This window comes from Arachis ipaensis, chromosome B1, assembly GCF_059453495.1.
Source record: "Arachis ipaensis isolate K30076 ecotype BB chromosome B1, ASM5945349v1, whole genome shotgun sequence".
Classification (NCBI taxonomy): domain Eukaryota; kingdom Viridiplantae; phylum Streptophyta; class Magnoliopsida; order Fabales; family Fabaceae; genus Arachis; species Arachis ipaensis.
This window is the reverse complement of record NC_142436.1, coordinates 133,929,521-133,950,049: the sequence shown is the minus strand read 5'-3', so window position 1 is coordinate 133,950,049 and position 20,529 is coordinate 133,929,521. Positions and strand designations below refer to the sequence as shown.

Sequence of the window (20,529 nt, the reverse complement as noted above, 5' to 3'; positions counted from 1 at the left end):
GTTGAAGTGCATCCCGAATTCTAAGGTGGAAGAAGTCCTGGACGAAGTGCATAGTGGCATCTGTGAAAACCATCTTGTAGCAAGATCTTTAGCCAGAAAGGTTATCCGAGCTGGATTTTTTTGTCCAACCCTACAAAGAGATGCCACCGACTTCGTGAAAAAATGTCAACCTTGTCAGGTGCATGCAAATTTTCACGTCGCTCCCACAGAAGAACTCATTAGTGTAACTTCTCCATGACCCTTTGCAAAGTGGGGACTGGACCTACTCGGGCGTTTCCCTCAAGCGCCAGGACAAGTAAAGTTTCTCATTGTGGGGGTAGACTACTTCACTAAGTGGATAGAAGCAGAGCCGTTAGTTACTATTACGGTGCAGAGAAGTCGAAAATTTTTGTACAGAAACATTATCACTCGATTTGGAGTTCCACATTCCATCACAACTGATAATGGTACACAGTTCACTAACTCTATATTTAGAAGCTTAGTAGCTAGCATGAAGATCAAGCACCAATTCACCTCGGTCGAGCATTCCCAGGCGAATGGACAAGCAGAGGCGGCCAATAAAGTTATATTGGTAGGGTTAAAGAAAAGGCTTCAAGAAGCAAAGGGAGCTTGGGCTGAAGAGCTTCCTCAGGTACTATGGGCCTACGGAACCACACCTCACTCAACTACTGGCGAAACACCTTTCCGACTTGCTTATGGCTTTGAAGCCATGATCCCTATAGAAATCAACGAGCAAAGTCCAAGAGTGAGATTTTACAATGATGTTGGTAATGTTCAAGCCCATAAAGAAGAACTCGAGTTACTCCTAGAAGTCCGAGAACAAACACAAATAAGGGAAGTAGCGTTAAAGCAAAGGATGGCGACAAGGTATAACCAAAATGTCGTTTGAAGAAGCTTCACCTCAGATGACTTAGTCCTCATCCGAAATGACATCAGAGCAAATAAGTCGGGAGAAGAAAAACTTGCTGCCAACTGGAAAGGACCCTACAAGATAGTTGAGGTCTTGGGAAAGGGCTATTATAAAGTAACTGACCTCGGAGGATTCGAGCTCTCAAGGTCATGGCACGCTTGCAATATGAAGAGATACTACATCTAGAAGCAAACCTCACTCCATGATGTACTCTTTTTCCCGACTTCACAGTTTTTTCCCAAAAAAGGATTTTTCTGAAGGGGGTTTTAACGAGGCATCAAAGCAAGGACTAAGGGGCAGAAATTTAAACCCCTTAGTAGTAAAAGCACCCTTGTAAAGCCATATTGAATTCATGTAATAATATTTCTCTTTAGAATTTCCATTTTTTCATTACTGCGATACGCACTGACTTAAGCTCGGAAAAGCGCAAAAATCTGTTGATCGACTTATATGGTCGGCAAGATAAAACGACGAGGTACAAGTCAGTATAAAGAGGTTATAAAAGTTGATCATGACAACTCGGAAAACCATATAGCTAACAACTTACCAGCCAGAAAGCCCGAGTAAAATTAAATGCATCGCAAGAATAACCTAAGTCTCGAAAATGTTTTAATAAGCACAGCAAAGTTAAAATGTAGCCAAATAAAATAATGGAAAATGAGAGACATAAAAGCTCATTTAAGGTCAAAGATGGCAACATTCCCATAGGAATCTAATCAAAGTTGAGATTACCTAACTTAACAAAAAGCTTCTCCAAAGCCACAGTCAAACTATCTTAGAAAAAATTTTTCAAAGCTTCACGAAACTAAGGTACCAAAATGGTTTTTTTGAAGGGCCTCAAACCATTCAAAGTTTCAAACACATCACCACACAAATAAGAAAGCAACCATTTTGTTAAAGGCCCTATCCAAAAAGGACCAAAATAACAAAAAATTGTTGTTTATGATCCTACCAAAAAGGATCAAGTGTCACCAGCCATCAACACAAATACAACAAAACAAATATAAAGAGTTCATAAAAGGACCCACAAGCCGAGCCTTAAATAGCTTAAATCACTGGGGACCAAGAAGAGCATTAAGGTCATCAACAGGAACAGAGGTTGGCTCAGCTACAGAAGACGGAGGGGTCCGAAGGATCTCTTCGAAATCAGGAGCTAGGATCACCTCGAGAGCAACAAAAGAAGACGGCATATCAACCTCACAAGGAGGGGATTCAATAATGCGCTGCCCCACCGTCTTCAACTCGGAGTCAGTCTCAGGACGAGGAGGAGAGACTATCTCTCCATCAACGACGACCTTGTTAGGATGCAGAGGTGACAAGTCCAAGTCAGGAGCCAGGACTCGGACCTGTTCCTTCAGAACCCTGAACACCTCCTCAGTACCCTCGACAATGGAGTCCTCCAAATCCTGATAACCCTCCCAAAGTTGCTCCAACTCTTTTTTCAAATCGAGATTCACCGAAAAGATCCTCACATAATTTTGTTCAGCTTTGTCTTTCAGATCCTCAGCCATAACATACTGGCCCATCATTTTTTTTCTCCCTCTCCTGGGTCTGAGCAAACTCTTCCTTTAGCCTATCATTCTCCTCCTGCAACCTTTTCTCATCCTCCTGATACATGACAATCTTCCCTTAAGATCCTCCAAAGATTTTTGAGTAGTGCTCAATGGAGTTTTGTCAAAAATATCAAGAAGAGAGGTACAGACCCCAGCAGTCCAAATTCCGCCTCGGATCAAGATCTGAAGATGATTTCGGATAGTAGCATCATCTATAGCAATTTGACTGTAGGGAAGGATGTGCTTCCTAGTAAACTTAGGTCCATCAAAGCCGGAATCCCCAACACTAGAGGAACCAGCTTCCATGGTCTTACGTTTCTTCTTCTCAGGTTCCGAGGTGGATTGAACTGGGGAGCAGGAGGAGGAGGAGAAGGAATAGGGTTTACCAAAATGGGCAGAGAAGAAGTCCCCAAACTTGAGACTTGATAACGAGGAGGAGTGACAGAAGCCCCGGCCTCCTGAGCAGCAGCCCAGGCACGAGCATTCCTCTTAGCCTCCTGCACCTTCTGGTAAGCTGCCGTCGACCCACTTTTCATTTTTTCTGAAAAAGGAAATTAAGAAAGATTAGCACACAAATCGAACACAAGTAGACTAGCACAAGTCGGAAGAATTAGGAAATGACTACAAAATCGAGGTTGGGAGCCCGTCCCCAAGCCTCTTGGAAAAACTCGACCACCACCTCCTCCCTCTCGTCCAAAGCAACCGTATTGTACTTCTCTATGGGGGCCGCCTCTGCCCAGTATAATTGAAAGCGGGGTCATGGTGGTCATTCAGAAAAAAGGGGTGATAACCCTCAACATCTTGAACTTTGAAAAATAAGTTTTTAAAATTATGGAAGGACTCATCAAAAATAGAAAAAACCTTCCGACCATCTATAGCTCGGAAAGAAACCCATTGCTACTTATTCTACTTACTAAAAGGCTTGGTAAGGTGGAAAAGGTAGAAAAAGATTCTTAAAGAAGTCGGGAAGTCAAACTCTAGGTTGACAAGCTGGTATATTTTTAAGAAACCCCAAGAATTGGGGTGGAGTTGGGTAGGAGCTACTCGGCAGTGGGACAAAACCTCCATCCCAAAATCAGAAAAAGGGAAGGTGACCCCCAAACGGGTAAAAAGGCAATTATATATGAAAATGAAGTGGGGAACAGAGTCGTTAAGCCTCTCACAACAAACTCGGTCTTCAGAGCCCGGGGCGACTAGTTCATACTTGGGTTCATCAGCATCTAGGCTACAAATCCTATGGTGCTTTCGGAGTTCAGTTATAAAAATGTCATCCACTAAAGAGTTTTCAGAGAGGACGGAAGTATCTACCCATCTCAAAAGGGCTTCAAAGATTTGGGAAGACATTTTCAGAAAGGTAATATATAAGGAAATATACCTACATTATACAAAGAAAAAGGGGCATCATCAAAAGCCAGGCCAAAGATAATTCTTTTCAAACAAAAGAACAAGGAGAACTACAGCCAAAAATACTTTCACAAAAGAAGAGCTCAAAAATCTCAAAAAATCTTCCAACTATGAATAGAAAGATATCACAAAGAAATTTCACTCTCAAAGTTTGTGGCATATTAAGTACAAAAAATACTGTAAAAAGCGAAAGGAAGATGCAAAAACTAACCTTTGTGAAGAAGAAGATAGAACACGGCAACAAAAAAAAGCCTGAGAATTCTTGGAAGCGAGAAAAAAAAGCGAAGGAGGGAAACAGTTCTCAGAAAGCAAACGAAAGAAAAGAAAGAAAAGAAGAGGGAAAGGTATTTATAACACACTAGGAGCATAACAGTAAAACAACGCTATCATTAAAAGAGCGCACCGTTACCAATGTAACTGCCCCCGCGTGTAAATGAAAAACCCAAACAGATGCAACAGTTGATAATTCAAAATCACGTCGGTTTCCGACTTTGCCAGAAAATACTAACCCCGGTGTCTCCGAGCTCCATCAATACTCGAATCCAACTCGTAACTGAGAGATCGGATTCGAGTAGGAGCACTGTTCATATCCTAATCCAATACAATGGTCAGGCCCATTAAGCCAAAAAGGCCCAATCCAAAGGGTTGGCCTTCACTAATCCATCTGACCTCTTCCAAGAAGTCGGATTCGACATAAGTTGGCAAGTGGCACTTATTCAAATAAGTAACTGCCTCCTAGAATCTCTCACCCACTTCTAGAAGGGAGATCTCAACAACCCTAAGATAAAGGGACAATTATCCACCATTAGAAGTGGAACTACTTCAGCGGTGGTTATTGGTCCATCACCTATAAATACACTGATGCACTCAGGTAAACATAAGTTCCAATACATTCCAAACCTGCTTAGCCCCTTGCTGACTTAGGCATCGGAGTGTCTTGCAGGTACCACCCCCTCCTATTCAAGCATACAAACAACTCGGAAGGCGGCTCACGGACGCAAACCAGTCTAAGGCCCCCTCTTTCCAATGTTTGGGACACACATTCAAGCCCAATCAGTCCGATTTTAGGTAACCCCCAGAACAGTTTTATTATTCTTTTAAAATTTTTAATTGTTCATACTCTGACCTACAATTTAGTCAAGAACCAAAATGATTAAAATCCCAGTCTACAGAGCAAGAGTCCAAGTTGACCTATCCGACCTTATAAAAGTCGGCCCGACATTTGGCCCGACTTATTCGAATGAGCTGAATTTCAACTAACTCCTACTCATTTAGAAAAGAGATCTCAACAACTCCCTGCTAAAAAGAAATGGTTATCCATCAGGTAGAACTACTCAGATGATTATCAATTTTATTGTAAATACACTGACACTCTCAGGTATATTCAGAACCCAATATTTTTTGAACCCTTGCTAATTTAAGCATCAAAATCCCTTGCAGGTACCACCCCATCTCCTTACGAGGAACTCGGACAGTGGCACCGCAGCACCGATACAAGTCGGACGCGGCCTTTAAAGGAGTCTGAACTTCACGTTCAGGCCTGAAAATAACCCCGTTTCAGGTAATCTTCATACATTAATTTTATTTTCATTATTTTTTTCTTACCATTCTCCATGCATATATTTATCATTGTCTCACCACGAACTATTACATTGACTTATTCTCTCTTCTTTATTTCTTTTCTTATTCTCCTTTCACATTCTCTTCTTTTGATCGCAATTAATCACCATAATATATTAGTTTATAATTATTATACTCAAGATGAATGCTACTTTAAAAATAAATTAAAAAAAAGTCTCATAACTCTAAAGAATCATCTACATTCCTATAAATATAATAAAGGAGTAAATTTAACTTAAGTTAAAATTAAAGTTAATGATATTAGTATTTTTTAGTTTAATAAAATTAAAATAAAACAAAAAAAATAAACATAAAAGCTAAAAAAATAGATGTCTTTAGAGAAGAATAATGTTAAATTTTTTGTTATTATGCATAAAAACGGTATGATCTATTACATTATATTTTTGTTATACCACATATAAAAAAAATTAAAATTTATATCTAATTTTTATTACTTGTTTTACTTATCTATTATTTTTTAATTAAACTTTATTGTTATTGAATCATGATTTTTTAGACAAAAAAATATTTATGGATTCATTTTTATTTTTAATAGGAGTGTATCTATTACATCATATCTTTAATAATTAATGTAAATTTTAAAAAAATTGAATAAATTCATATTTATTTCGGTTACATTCAAAAATGAATCATATGTTCTCCTATGGTTAAGAGTCAAGAAGTTTTCTTTATATTATTTCAATGTTAAAAAGATTTTGTATCATAGTCTTATTCATGTTCAACAATCTAAAATAAATAAAAAATAAATAAAAAAACAAATAAAATTTATAAAAAATTAATGGTTAAAAGAAATAAGATATATGATGAAAAAAATAATAAATTGAAATATACATGACCCAAAACGTAGAAAAAAACAGAAAAAAAAAAATGTAAATGTTGACGTAGTAAAAAACTACAGAAACTATGAGGTGAAAGTGATACAACTAAGTGGAAAAAAGATAGAAAAAAAATACTACCTATACTCAAGAGAATAAAAAAGAAGACAACATAAATAAAAGTTATGTGTCTAATAAAAAAAGTATCAATAGTAGAATAAAATTTTTTTTTTTTTTTTTTTTTTTAATGAGGGACAGAAGACTCTTCCGAGCCTTGGTCGATTATGCACAAGGGAAGAAGATCAAAACTTTAACTACTATCGAAGGATTCGAGACTTCGAGGTAAAAGAGGCTCTAAAGCAGATGAAAAATGGCAGGGCAGTAGGACCTGATAATATCCCGATTGAGGTTTGGAAGGGTCTTGGAGGAAAAGGCATCAACTGGTTAACCAAGCTTTTTAATGAGATTTTAAGGTCAAAGAAGATGCCTGATGAGTGGAGAAAGAGCACCTTGGTACCTATCTACAAGAATAAGGGGGATATACAAAGTTGCGGAAACTATAGAGGGATTAAGCTTATGAGTCATACTATGAAGTTATGGGAAAGGGTGATAGAACGGAGGTTGAGAAAAGAGACACAAGTAACAGAGAACCAATTTGGATTTATGCCAGGCAGATCTACCACTGAAGCGATATACCTATTAAGAAGGATGATGGAGAGGTATCGTAGTAATAAAAGGGATCTACACATGGTGTTTATTGATTTGGAAAAAGCGTATGATAGGGTACCAAGGGAGGTCTTATGGAAGGTTTTAGAAAAGAGGAGAGTAAGGATCGCATATATTCGGGCAATTAAAGACATGTATGATGGGGCCACAACTAGTGTGAAGACTCAAGGTGGTGTGACAGAGGAATTCCCTATTGGTATAGGATTACACCAGGGATCATCCTTAAGTCCATACCTTTTCACATTAGTCTTGGAAGTACTCACAGAGCACATCCAAGAGCCTGTGCCATGGTGCATGCTTTTTGCCGATGATATCGTCCTTATAGGAGAGTCAAGGGAAGACCTAAATAAGAAGTTGGAGTTATGGAGAGAAGCTCTAGAAGTGTATGGTCTGCGCATAAGCCGTAGCAAGACGGAATATATGGAATGTAAGTTCAGTCTGAGAAGGGAAAACTCCAATATAGAGGTGAAGATTGGAGAAAACATCCTGCGAAAAGTTAAAAGTTTTAAGTATCTTGGGTGCATCATACAGGATAATGGAGAGATTGAACAGGATGTAAATCATAGGATCCAAGCAGGTTGGTCAAAATGGCGGAGCGCATCTGGTTTTATATGCGACAAAAAAGTGCCTTTAAAACTTAAAGGTAAATTCTATCGCACCGCTATAAGACCGGCTATGCTGTATGGTACGGAGTGTTGGGCGGCTAAAGGGGAGCACGAACATAAGTTGAGTGTGGCAGAGATGAAGATGTTGAGATGGATGAGTGGTCATACGCGATTGGATAAAATAAGGAATGAAGATATAAGGGAGAAAGTTGGAGTAGCACCCATTGTGGAAAAGATGGTTGAATCGCGTCTCAGGTGGTTTGGACATGTGGGAAGAAGACCGATAGAACATCCAGTCAGGAGGGTGGATGAGATGGAAGATGGACAAAGGGCGAAAGGCAGAGGAAGACCTAAGAAGACCATCCATGAGGTGGTCAAACGAGATCTACATGTAAACGGTCTTTCTGTAGACATGATACATGACAGAGCACAATGGCGTCGTTTGATTCATGTAGCCGACCCCACTTAGTGGGACAAGGCTTTGTTGTTGTTGTTTGTTGTTGTAGTAGAATAAAAAAAAATTAACTAATAATTATATTTTTTACCTATTTTTAAAATAACAGTTATATTATTTACTATTTATTAATAGAATTAAGATAAAAAAAATACACTAAATTTTCTAATTTCCTTTGTGTATTATTATAGATGTAGTGTAGTTGTATAAAAAAAATAGTTTTTCATAAACTATTACAAAAATTAATAATATTTTTTTAGTTAAAGATAGGTATTCATTTTATAAAATATAAATAAGGTTACAAGTAGAACTAGTGTAAGTGTGTAACCAATAACATAATAGCAAAATCAGATACTTTAAGAAAATTGAATTAGAACCAAGTTTTAAGATTATCAAAAGAAAATAACTAAACAAAAAACTAGTAAGAAAAATACAAAAAAGAAAAGAAAAACTAAGAATTTATAGAAAAGAATGGCAAGGAAAAAATACATTTCTTCAACCTTTTCTTTTTCTTCTCTAAAATTGAAAGATATAAACTCCATATCAATAATGAGCAAACACCCATTCGTCTCACCATTCCTAAAATCCAAATTTGCAATACACAATTGCACATAACAAGAGGCAATGAGAATAATTTTCTTCTCATAATAAGATTCTCTTTTGCACTTTGTTTTGATTTTCAGATTCAATTTTTCTTACTAGGACATGAAGATCGGAAAATGACAAATAAATTGAAAAATGATAATAGAATATAGAATAAAGACAAATATAATGTATTATCCGCTGATATGAATAGGTCGTGTATTTTTTTAAAATGTGAAAATAAAAGATTTGACTTATGATAGAATTTTATGGATACACAAATTTAACTTTTAAATTTGTGATTTAAAAATAATAAAAAATTTATAAACATAAATCTAATTCTAAAATTTTTAATTTTAAAAAATAAAAAAGTATAAATACAAATTTAATACTCAAATTTCTGACTTTAAAAAATATATATATAAACATAAATTTAATCCTTAGATTTTTGGTATCCAAATCTGATCATATGATTTCTTCTAATTATCATTCATAATTTTGTATACATCCCTCATTTTTATAATACAATAAAACACAATTTTTTTAATATTAAAAATAAAAAATAAAATAAAAACTAAAAATATTTTTTAATATTTTTAAAATAGTAAAAATAAAAGACTAAATTTTATGAATAAGTTGACTACTCAACCAATCCAAATTGATTAAGCAAGTTTTATAATTGAAAAAAAAACCACATTACCTACCAAGCAATATATATATATTGATTGCATATTATTTGTTGCTTCGCTACCCTATATCCTATTTCCACTCTATTTTAATTTTATTTTTTAATTAATTTCATAGCACAAAAATTACCTTACCCATGGATTGTATTTTGCTTAAAATGAAAATATATACACACAATCAATAATTTGAGCATTTACTTTTCTGTTGTAAAATAAATATAAAATAAAGAAATATAAGTAGAAGATTCTAGTACCATAATTACTATCTCAATATAATAAAGATGATTAATATATTTACTAATATTATATATAAAGGGTGAGAGAGAAGAATATTCAAAAATACTTGTAAAATAAAGAAAGAGAGAGAATTGTATTAGTAATATAAAAGAGAGAGAAGATTTGTTATTGCTGTGTGTAGTATTTCTCAGTTGCTTCTCTATTTATAGGCAAGAAAGTTTTACATTTGTCAACTTCATTAATTTAGTTTGCCTTAAGAAGTTAAGCCATTCAGTATTGAAATCAAACGCCCATGTTAATGATGGTCATTCACCTCATTTTTCATCCTTATCACAATATTTCCAACTTTGTTAGATAATTAATTAGGAGTGCAGTTAATTGTAATCAACTAGTAAAAAAATAAAGTCTATTAAAAAAATTGGATTTTTTTATTTTTATTTTTTTTGAAGAGAATGTGAATTCAAATTATCACGAGAAACATCCAAAATTAAATAAAAAGAAACATCCAAAATCTTTAAAAAAATCTAAAACAAAATAAAAACAAATATTCAAAATCATTATAAAATGAATATCTAAGACTTAATAAAAAGAAACATCTGAAACATGACAAAAAGAAATATTTAAAATCATTTAAAAAAATCTAAAACGTAACAAAAAGACCAATCCAAAAATATTGGGGAAAAAACTTTTGAAAACTAAAAAAAGGAACATTTAAAATTATTAAAAAAAATATCAAAATCCTAAAAAGAAGAACCATCCTAAACATAAGAAAAGTATATCTAAAATATATATAAAAAAAATACATTTGAATCCCAAGAAAAAGAAATATTTAAAATTAGTTAAAAGAGTAATCTAAAATCTAGAAGAAGAAGAGGACAAATGTATGCATCGCAAAGACCAGGAGCGCGTTTTTTGAAATTTAAAAAATTTGACTCAAGTTGATTGTATACACAATTGGTTATCTATACGTTTTTTATTTTATATATATACGTGTGGTGACTAGTGTGCGGATGATAGGTAGCGCAATGCTGCGGTGCAGATTTGACAAAGAAGAGGAAGATGAAGAGGAAGAAGAGGAGGAGGAAGAAGATAATAAGAAAAAAGAAAACAAATATGTACAACATAATTTTCTATACTTTATCTTTCTCTTATTCAACTCCGCTAGGGAGACAATGAGAAATTTTGACAATGTGAACAATGGACTGGTTATTTAGCCCAATAAGGATAAAAAATGAAAACCACTTCGCAAATTACCCTAAATCCAAAAACCCCCTGTTCAGTTATTTCACAAAAATAACCATCCAAACCCTAATTACAAACAGTTCTCACCCCCGAATCCTTCTTCCTCTCCAGCCGGCAAGCACCCCCGACGTTCTTCACTAACCATCCTACCTCCGTGGCATCAGAGGCACCATCACCGTCCATTAGCTTCGACCCCAGTCCACCCCCTCTCTCTCGCGCATTTGTCTCTGTCGCCGGCATCCAACAACTCAGACGGATGCCACCTTCCCGTCGCGAGTCTCTGTGTCATCCGCCGGCCGCCCAAGTCGAGGAAGGCCTTTGTTATTCCCGTCGCACGCACCTGGTGCCTAGCTCGCCGCTGTCTCCCGCGCCGGTACCCAGCTTGGAGGTCGCGTCCTGCCACCGTCACCCTGGCGTCCCAGACCGTCGAACTCGTGACCGCTGAATAGGTTGCCCCATTGCTGCTACGGCACCCACCCCTAGCCATCGTTGACCTGCTACCGGACGGACACCAACTCACGGTAAGGCTTGTTCTTACATTGCTGTTTTAACAGAACCCATTAAGCCCCAAAAAACAACCATCTACGTAAACAGTAACAATAACCATCCGGCTAAGTATGAAAATTAACATCCGACATCTTTGATAAAAAATAACCATCCAATTACACACTAAAATGACCATCTGCATACATAATGGCACGTTAGTGGGCTGCTGCGCGACGGACGCAATGTGCGCGAAGACGTTCGCGGACAGCTGGGCGGCGTCAGCTGGTGTGCTGGGCAGCGACAGGTGGTGTTCTTTTCCGCGTCAGAGTAGAGAGAGTAGAAGAGAATACTCGAGAGGAGACACTGTAGGAAAAAAAATTACACGCAGAAAAACGAGGTTACTGAAAGAACAGAACCGTCGGCTAAGAATTTCTTCTCGGTTAAAGAAGAATTAACTTCGTTGCAAGTATAGTTCCAAGCTAACAAGTAATGCTCAATCAAAATTTAATTTGTTTGTCACGAGTGCAAACCAATAAAAATACCGAGAGTATCATATCTCGGGTCATCTTTCAAAGGAATTGCAGTGAGGTATGCACATTATTGGTTATGGTATCCAAGGGGTGGTTTGCAAATAAGGGGACAAGAAAAGTAAAACAAACAAATAAAGAAAGCAATTAATAAAGAGAGACATTCATGGCAAGGATTGAGAATATAGGCTTTCTATCCTAGTCATTAATTATCATGCAATGATTAACAAGAGCTAATCCTATGTAGTCATCTCCAACAATGGAAGAAGGTAAATGTTATCTTCACATGAGAGAAAGTCAAATAAGACTAGTTAATCTCAATACAAAAGTCCTAATCAACTTACTAATTGAATTAGCAAGACATTAGAGTCAATAAAAATAATATTAACTAACAACTCTAGATCACCAATCTAAATTGGGAATTAATGACTCAAGATTGCCTAATTTCTCTTTCCAAGCCAAGAATGCTAAAAAAACTACTCTAACATCCAACCAAGTATTTTGTCAAACACTTGGAAGGCATAAAAGGAAAACATGTTAAATTGCAAGAAATATAAATTCTACAACTACCCAGTTGCCACAACAACTCAATTAAACAATAAAGGAACATAAACATAAATTGCATTAAAAGGAAATCCAAATCCAACAAGAGTTCATCAACACAAAATGACATAAAAGGAAAATTAACAAAAGAACTAAGAGAGCAAATATGTAATAACAAGAAATTGAAAGGAAAACAAGAAATTAACATAGATCTAAGAGAAATTAACCAAATCCTAACCTAATTCTAGAGAGAAGATGGAGCTTCTCTCTCTAGAAACTACCTAAAGCATGATTCCTAAGCTAATCTAATTTTTTTCCTTGATCAATCTTGAATTCTGCATGAAATAGCCTCAGAAATGAGGTGGAATTGGGCCTGGGCAGCTCAGAAATCGACCCGAGCGAATTTACTTTAATGGGTCACGTGCTGGCTGTGACGCGAACGCATGGGTCATGCGTACGCGTCGTCTGGCTTTTTCTTATCACGCGTACACATCATGTCACGTGTACGCATCGCCTGGATGATGCACCTCTTCATGCGTGCGCATCGTTCTGAATTCTCCAAATCCTTGTTTTTCCATGAATTCTCCACTTTGCATGCTTTTCTCTTCATCTCTTCCATCCAATACTTACCATATGAATCTGAAATCACTCAACAAACATATCAAGGTATCGAATGGAATTAAATTGAATTAAATTTAGCTATTTTAAGGCCTAAAAAGCATGTTTTCACACTTATACACAAAACTAGGGAGAATTACAAAACCATGCTATTTCACTGAATAAATGTGAGATAAGTTGATAAAATCTCCTAAATTAAACACAAGATAAACCACAAAATTAGGGTTTATCAAACCTCCCCACACTTAAACTAAGCTTGTCCTCATGCTAAACTCGAGAAAAAAACAAAGGTTATCAACATTTATTCAATGCAAACTATCTAAATGCAACTATCTAAATGAATGCAACTACTTGGTCAAAATAAATCAATTTTTCAAGAATACATCTACGAACACAAGGGCTAAAGGTATTAACAACCATGTCAAACTCACAATTGAATTGAGGTTTTGAAAAGATTTTACAAACTTTCAAGAAAAAAGATGATCATAGGTGAAAACATGTAATTGAGCGATCGAACCCTCATCGGATGTTTATCCGCTCTAGTCGCTCAAGTGTATAGGGTTGATTCACTCAATTATCCTCTAATCATGCTTTTCAAGATTTGTTTTTCATCTAACAATCAACAATTATTTCATGCATGCATACAAATATCACGAGGACTTATCCAAATGTTGTAATAGGGCTAGGGTCAAGGTGAGATTGTATTTGGTCAAGTGGACTAGAAATTTGAATCTTTGATTAATTTAAACTTCCCACCTAACCTATATAACAACCTATAAAATTCTAAACAAACCTAACTACCCATAATTCTCACTTTTTCACACACTCATGCATTCTCTTTTTTATCACAACTCATATGCATTGATTATTATTGAACTTCATTTTGGGACATTTTGTTCCCTTCTTATTGCTTTTTTTCTATATATTTTTCTATTTTTTTATATATATTTTTTATTTTATATTTTTATTTATATTTTTTTTTCTTTTTGCAATAAGGTATATACAAAAGTATCAATGCATATGGTTTAGCATTTAGTTAATACATGAGTATGTACCCAATTCCTAGAATTTTCAATAAAAATACACTAACACTCTTTTATCCCAATCAATGTTCCCAACTCTCCCACAATTAAATGATAAACACTCTCACTAGCCTAAGCAAATCAAAGATCCAAACAAGGGACATTTATTGTTTTTGCTTTAAGGCTTGTAATGTGCTGAAATTAAGAATAAATGGGTTTAGCATAGGCTCAAAGTTGGCTAACAATGGGAGATAAAAGGTAAGGCTATTTGGGTAAGTGAGTTAATTGAAACAATGGCCTCAATCATATAAGTGCATTCATACACAAAATAATGGACATAAAGAATCAAATCAAAGATTACAATCATAGAAAGAGAATAATACAAACAAGAATGAAAATAAGTGGTTATATGATGTAACCACACAATTAGGCTCAAAACTCACATGCTTGTATTCTTAGCTCAAAAATCATGTTTCACAATGTATAGTTCAAGCAAGTTCTAAAAAAAAAATTTGTTCAATCGATTGAGGTGCCCTACAGATACAATTATTGAAAAATTTTATTATTTTTGCTAAGCTTAATATATATATATATATGCTAAATGAAATAGTGTGATTGTGAAAAGTTAAAAATCCTTAGTTCATTCCCTATTTTCAACCAAATCAATTCTCATAGGGAACAGAATAAACTAAGCTTAATTATGTGCATTTTTTTCCAATCACAGCTAATAAACTAAACTAATATATATATATATATATATATATATATATATATATATATTATACACACACACACACTAGCAAATTAAAAGTGCAAATCAAACTAAAAATCTAAGATATATACAAATAAAAGTGCAGAATGCGATAAACTAAAAAGTATCCAGAATAACTAATATATACAAGAATCCAAAATTGCAATAAAGTGAAAATGTGCAAGTATTGAAAATAAAACAAAATAAAGAAAAATAAAACAAGAGTCTGAAATGGTCACCAAAATAAAATTCGCCGAAGACGGCGACCTCCCCACACATAGAAGAAAGCATCGTCCTCGATGCTACAACTTAGGCTTGGTGAGAGGGTCAACGTCTGCAGCTGGCTGAGGCTGTGGCTCTGGCTGTGCCTCCACAGAAGTCTGCTGCTCATCAGGAGCCCGAGTCTTTGTGGGGGCCTGAGTCTGTGTAGGGGCTTCTGCCTGCTGAGCCTCCTCCTCCGCCTCAGACTGGTCGAAAGGAGTATCGGGCTCGGAGGGAATGTCGATGCCCAATGCTGCTATCATCCATCTCAGGTGCTCATAACGTTGCTTGTTGCGACGTTCTATCTAGTCCATGCGCTCGAAGAAGCACTGACAAGATGGTAGGTCGGCAGGGATGATGATGGTGGTGCTGGTCTGGTGGATGCTGATGGTGCTGTTGAGGGTCATGCTGCTGCTGAAGAAGAAGCTGGCTCAGATGCTGCTGCTATGGCAGCTCGGTCTCTACGCTGGGTTGTTGGTCGGTCACCAACCCAAGTCCTCCATGGAATAACTTTCTCCTTGCCATGGACTGCTGGTGGTGACTCGTCTTCTGATAGCCAAGGTACCCCAGCTCGGTGAGCGAGCTGCGTGACCAAACACGGAAAAGGAAGGTTACCCTTGATATGGGCTCGCTACATGAATCGTCTGATGAGTCAGGGAAGGTACAGCTCCTTCCCCTCAAGGACGCACCAGATCAGGACAAGCATATCAACCGGAATCTCGGTGAAGTGAGTGCTAGGCATGACATAATGGGACAGGATTTGCTGCCACATGTTAGCCTTCTTCGTCAGATACTCAAACTTCATGCCCTTGGGATTCACTTTAGAGGAATCCATCTCCCAAGGTGCACCCGGCTGGGTAAACACACTGTGCAGTGCATCATAATCAAAGGTCATGCTATGCAACTCCTCCTCAACCCTTTGGAAAGCATCCTTATCACTGATTTTAGGCTGACAGTGGAGGATCTCCTCAATATCCACCTCTGTGACCATGACCTGCCTGTCTCTGAGGTGAATTGAGTCAAGGGTTGCTCTAAAAAAATTGTAATAGAACTCTCGGACCCAGGACTCGTTCACTCTCGCTAGCTCTCTGTCTAGGAAGGCCCAGCCCCTCTACTCAATCCGGTGCTCAGTATACTGCCTCAGATCGGAGGGGATAACTAGCTTCTTCTCCAGAATGAGTTTTCGCTCCTCAAAGTACAGAAATCGGAGCTCACAATATAGATTGGTGAACTTCTTTGAGTTGGTAGCAGGCGTGGCTTGATCCGCCTTCTCCTTCTCAGAGAGACGCTTCTCAGAAAGACCGGAGGTCACCCGCTCAATAGCTGACTGAGACCTCTTCCTTTTGATGGAGGTGGCCTTGGCTTTCCCTTTACTTCTGTCGGACATCCTCAAAAATAGAAATCATAGGATACAGAATATTAAGCAAAGCAGGAGAATAGGAACCAAGTATATAAACAACAAACAGAAAATAGAAAACAGAAAGGTATTGAGGTACATTCATGAAGTGAGCCAAAGAAATAAATTCTTGGAATGCAAGAAAAATAGAATTCAGACATCAATCAGAAACACAATCCAAGAATTCATGCAATGATAGTAAAGATGCTTGTTTGTTAAGAAACAACAATTATCACACCCAAAGGAATATAAAAGAGTTGTTTTAAAAAACTAAAAAGAAAAGTTAGAAAGTCAATTAAGTCAAAAGTTAGAAAAGTGAGTTAGAAATCAGCGGCATGATAATTATTGAGCTTAACCAAAAACAGGATAAAAATTTTTCAAAACAAGCATGCTCACATTCATGAAGACGATTCAAGTCATTGATGATAAAAGATGTCATGCACTATAAAAGCAAAAAGAGGTGAGATCATCATCAATGAAGTTAGTCACTAAATTTGTAAAAATTGGTGTAAAAGAATTGAAATATGCACTTGGTGTAACCAACAGACGGTTTAAAACAATTTCTAGTTTAAAAGGTTTACACCAGTGGAAAGCACCAATTATTACAAACATAAGAACCTCAAGTTCAAGTCAAATGGCAAAATTATGGAAATAGCTTCATTGGTTAAAGAAAATGGAAATTGAACTTGAACCAAGAAGCTGAAAAGGTTTTGACTTAAACTTGAAATATTGAAAGCACACAAGAGATTCGCATTGACTTGGTTAACCAAGGCCCTATTTGATATAGAAATCTGTCAAATAGTTCCTTGATTCTATCAATCACAAATACACATGAAAGGGAACCAAAAGAAATGCGGAAATGCAGACCGAATGAATTATGAATTGAACTTGACCATAATAAAATGTACCAAGGTAAAATAGCACCAAATTCAATTCACAATTTGAAACTTAATAGCATAAAAATTTTTGAAAATTTTGGCAGCATCTCAGTAGTAAATTGGACGTTTCCGGATATAGACAAGCAGCAAAACTCAGCCCATAAGAATTCAGAACAATTCAAACAAAATCCGCAACCATAATTTTATATGAACTAAGGTGCATATTCAAACATGAGCAGCAATTTCAAACAGCAGTAGCAATTTCAAACTCGTATGAATTGGCATTATTAAGCAGAACAGCATCAAACAGCAGTAGCACCCCAAAATTAGCAACAACAACAACATGAAAAATATCACAGAATATCAACATCATCATCACTCAACAAAGCAAATGAAAATCAGCCATTCCAGACAGCATCAGTAGCAAAAATCAAACCTAAATCCACTAACCAAAATCCTAAAAATACCTAACCACATGCAATCTAAGCTAACCTAATCAAACAGAACTTAATTAACAACTAATACTAACATGGAAATTAATTAAAAGAAAATTAAAAACAGAAACAGAAATTAAAACAGTAGAAACTGGAACCTGGAAGAATGAATCAGAAGCGGAAAAAGAATCGAAATGGAGATGGGAATAGAGACTGGGAGGACGGAGGTGCTACTGGTTCAGTAGCGGCGCTGCTACGGTCCAGTGGTGGCAGAGTGGCTGGCCGCGGCGGACGCTGGTGGTGGCAAGAAAGGGAAAATGGAGCGAGAGAGGAGAAGAGGAAGAAAGAGGGAAGAAAGGTAAAAAAGAGGTTGGCGGTAATGGGGTCACCGTCGGTGATGGATGGCAGTGGTTGAAGAGGAAAGAGACGATGAAAGGGAAGAAAAGGAGAAGAAAGAAAGCAGAGAGAAGAGAGCGGGTGGTCGGCGGCGGTTTGGTCGCCGGAAATGATGGCTGGTAGTGAGAGGCAGAAATGGGGTTTCTGGTTCTTGGAGGGAGAAGAGAGATGTTGGGGGTGAAGAGAAGAGGGAGGGTTGCGAAAATGAGAAGGGGTTCGCGAATCAGGGGGTTATCACATTTAAATCCACGCGTACGCGTCGTTGACGCGTGACGATCGGTTTTTCAGTCGGTAAAGAAATTCACAAATATATGATCGCGTTGTAAGTATAACTTCTAAACTAACAGAAAATCCTTTCGTACAAACATTTGGTAGTCACAAGTAACAAACCCAATAAAATTTATAAACCGAAGTATTTAAACATCGGGTCGTCTTCTCAAGGAATTGCAGGGAAGTATGATTTATTATTGGTTATGAAAAATAGTATTTTTGGGTTTTGAAAAGGTTTGAACAAGAGAAATAAATTTTAGGAATTAGTAAATCAATAACTAAGAAAACTCTAGGCAAGGTATGAGAATTTGGAAGTCCTATCCTAGTTATCCTTATCGATGGTGATGAGAATTGAGTTTTAATCCCACTTAGTTAACCTTTACTAAAGCAAAGGAAAGTCAAGTGGACTAATTAGTTTGATCTTCAGGTCCTAGCCAATTCCTAAGATAGGACTAGAGTTATTGGAATTCAATTCAATCAGCAAAAATAACAATTATCAATCACGATGATTTTGATAACTCAAGAGTCTCCAATTAATCAATTAAAGCCAAGAATATAAAAAGCTAAATAAGAATCATAAATCTGAAATACCTCAGTTTATATTAAATAAAGAAAATCCTAACATGAATGGTTCATAAGCCAATTTGGCAACATAAGTAATTAACAAATAAAAGGATTAAAGTATCTGAAAGTAAAAGAGAAATATAAAGTAAAAGGAGTATTGAACCTGTGACTGAAGATGAAATGAACTAAACTAATAGAAATCCTAAAATCCTAAATCCTAAGAGAGAGGAGAGAACCTCTCTCTCTAAAAACTACATCCAATCCTAAAATTATGAATTATGAATGTATGATCCCCTCTCCCTTTTGATTCCTCCATTCTCTTGCTTATATTCTGTGTTTCTGGATTCAAAATTGGGCCGAAAAAGGGTCCATAAATCGCTGGGGGCGTTTTCTGCAGATTCTGGTGCGTGGCGTCTGTCACGCGTTCCCGTAGGTCACGCGTTCGCGTCATCTGAGAGTTTTCCTTGTCACGCGTTTGCTTCGGTCACGCGTACGCGTCATTTGCGTTCTGCTCAAGGCATGCATCCGCGTCAGTGACGCGTTCGCGTCGATGCCTTTTTGCGCTAGGCACGCGGCCGCGTGGTCCATGCGTTCGCGTCGCTGCCCTTTTCTTCAAAACTCCATTTTTTGTGCTTTCCTTCCATTTTTGTATGTTTCCTTTCTGTCCTCTAAGCCATTCCTGCCTTAGAAGATCTGAAAATACTTAACACACAAATCACGACATCGAATGGTAATAAAGGGTAATTAAAATTAATATTTTTAAAGTATAGGAAACATGTTTTTCACATATATCACATAATAAGGAAGGGAAAGTAAAACCATACAATTTACATGAATAAGTGGGTGAAGGATTGAATAAATCACTTAAATTGAGCACAAAAAACATCATAAAATATGGGTTTATCAACCTCCCCACATTTAAACAATAGCATGTCCTCATGCTAAATCCAAGAGAAAGGGTAAAGTTAGAATGGTGGAATCTCATGCAATGCATTCTATTCTAAATGCAAACTACCTACATGAATCATGCAACTTTAGTTATTATCCACCTATATATATATATATATATATATATATATATATAAAGCTTACATGTGGTTAATTTGTTTCATATTTTCAAGGAATCATGTATACATAGCCAGACCCTAGATAATGTTAAAGCACTTTTATAATTGAGATGGGTAAAAGTATTTCACAAACCTGCAAGACAATTAACAATTAAGCAGAGATATATGGTGATGAGCTATTGAACCCTCACTGGATTTTTGTGTTTACTCTCTAGTCACTCAGTGTTTATTGGGTTAATCACTCTATTCTTTTTCTATCATTGCTTTCTAAAACTTTGTTCTTCATCTAACCAATCAATAAATATTGAATATAGACATACAAAAATCATGAGGTCTTTCTCAAGGCTGTAATATGGCCAAGGTAAAGGTAAGGGTATATGTATAAGGCTAAGTGAGCTAACAAAGTGAATCCTTGATTAGTCTAAGATCTCACCTAACATACATACTTTATATAATTTAAA

General features: G+C 36.4%; 1 protein-coding gene across 1 annotated transcript; it reads left to right on the top strand.

Moving 5' to 3' along the window:
* The first annotated feature begins 490 nt into the window (after positions 1-490).
* LOC148578443 (uncharacterized) lies at positions 491-889 on the top strand. Its single transcript, XM_088503047.1, has one exon. The coding sequence runs from the start codon at positions 491-493 to the stop codon at positions 887-889; it is 399 nt and encodes a 132-aa protein (XP_088359173.1).
* Positions 890-20,529: the final 19,640 nt, after the last annotated feature.

What these genes read in the sequence shown, in the direction of transcription:
- LOC148578443 (XM_088503047.1), top strand. Translation starts at nt 491, where the DNA reads ATGAAGATCAAGCACCAATTCACCTCGGTCGAGCATTCCCAGGCGAAT.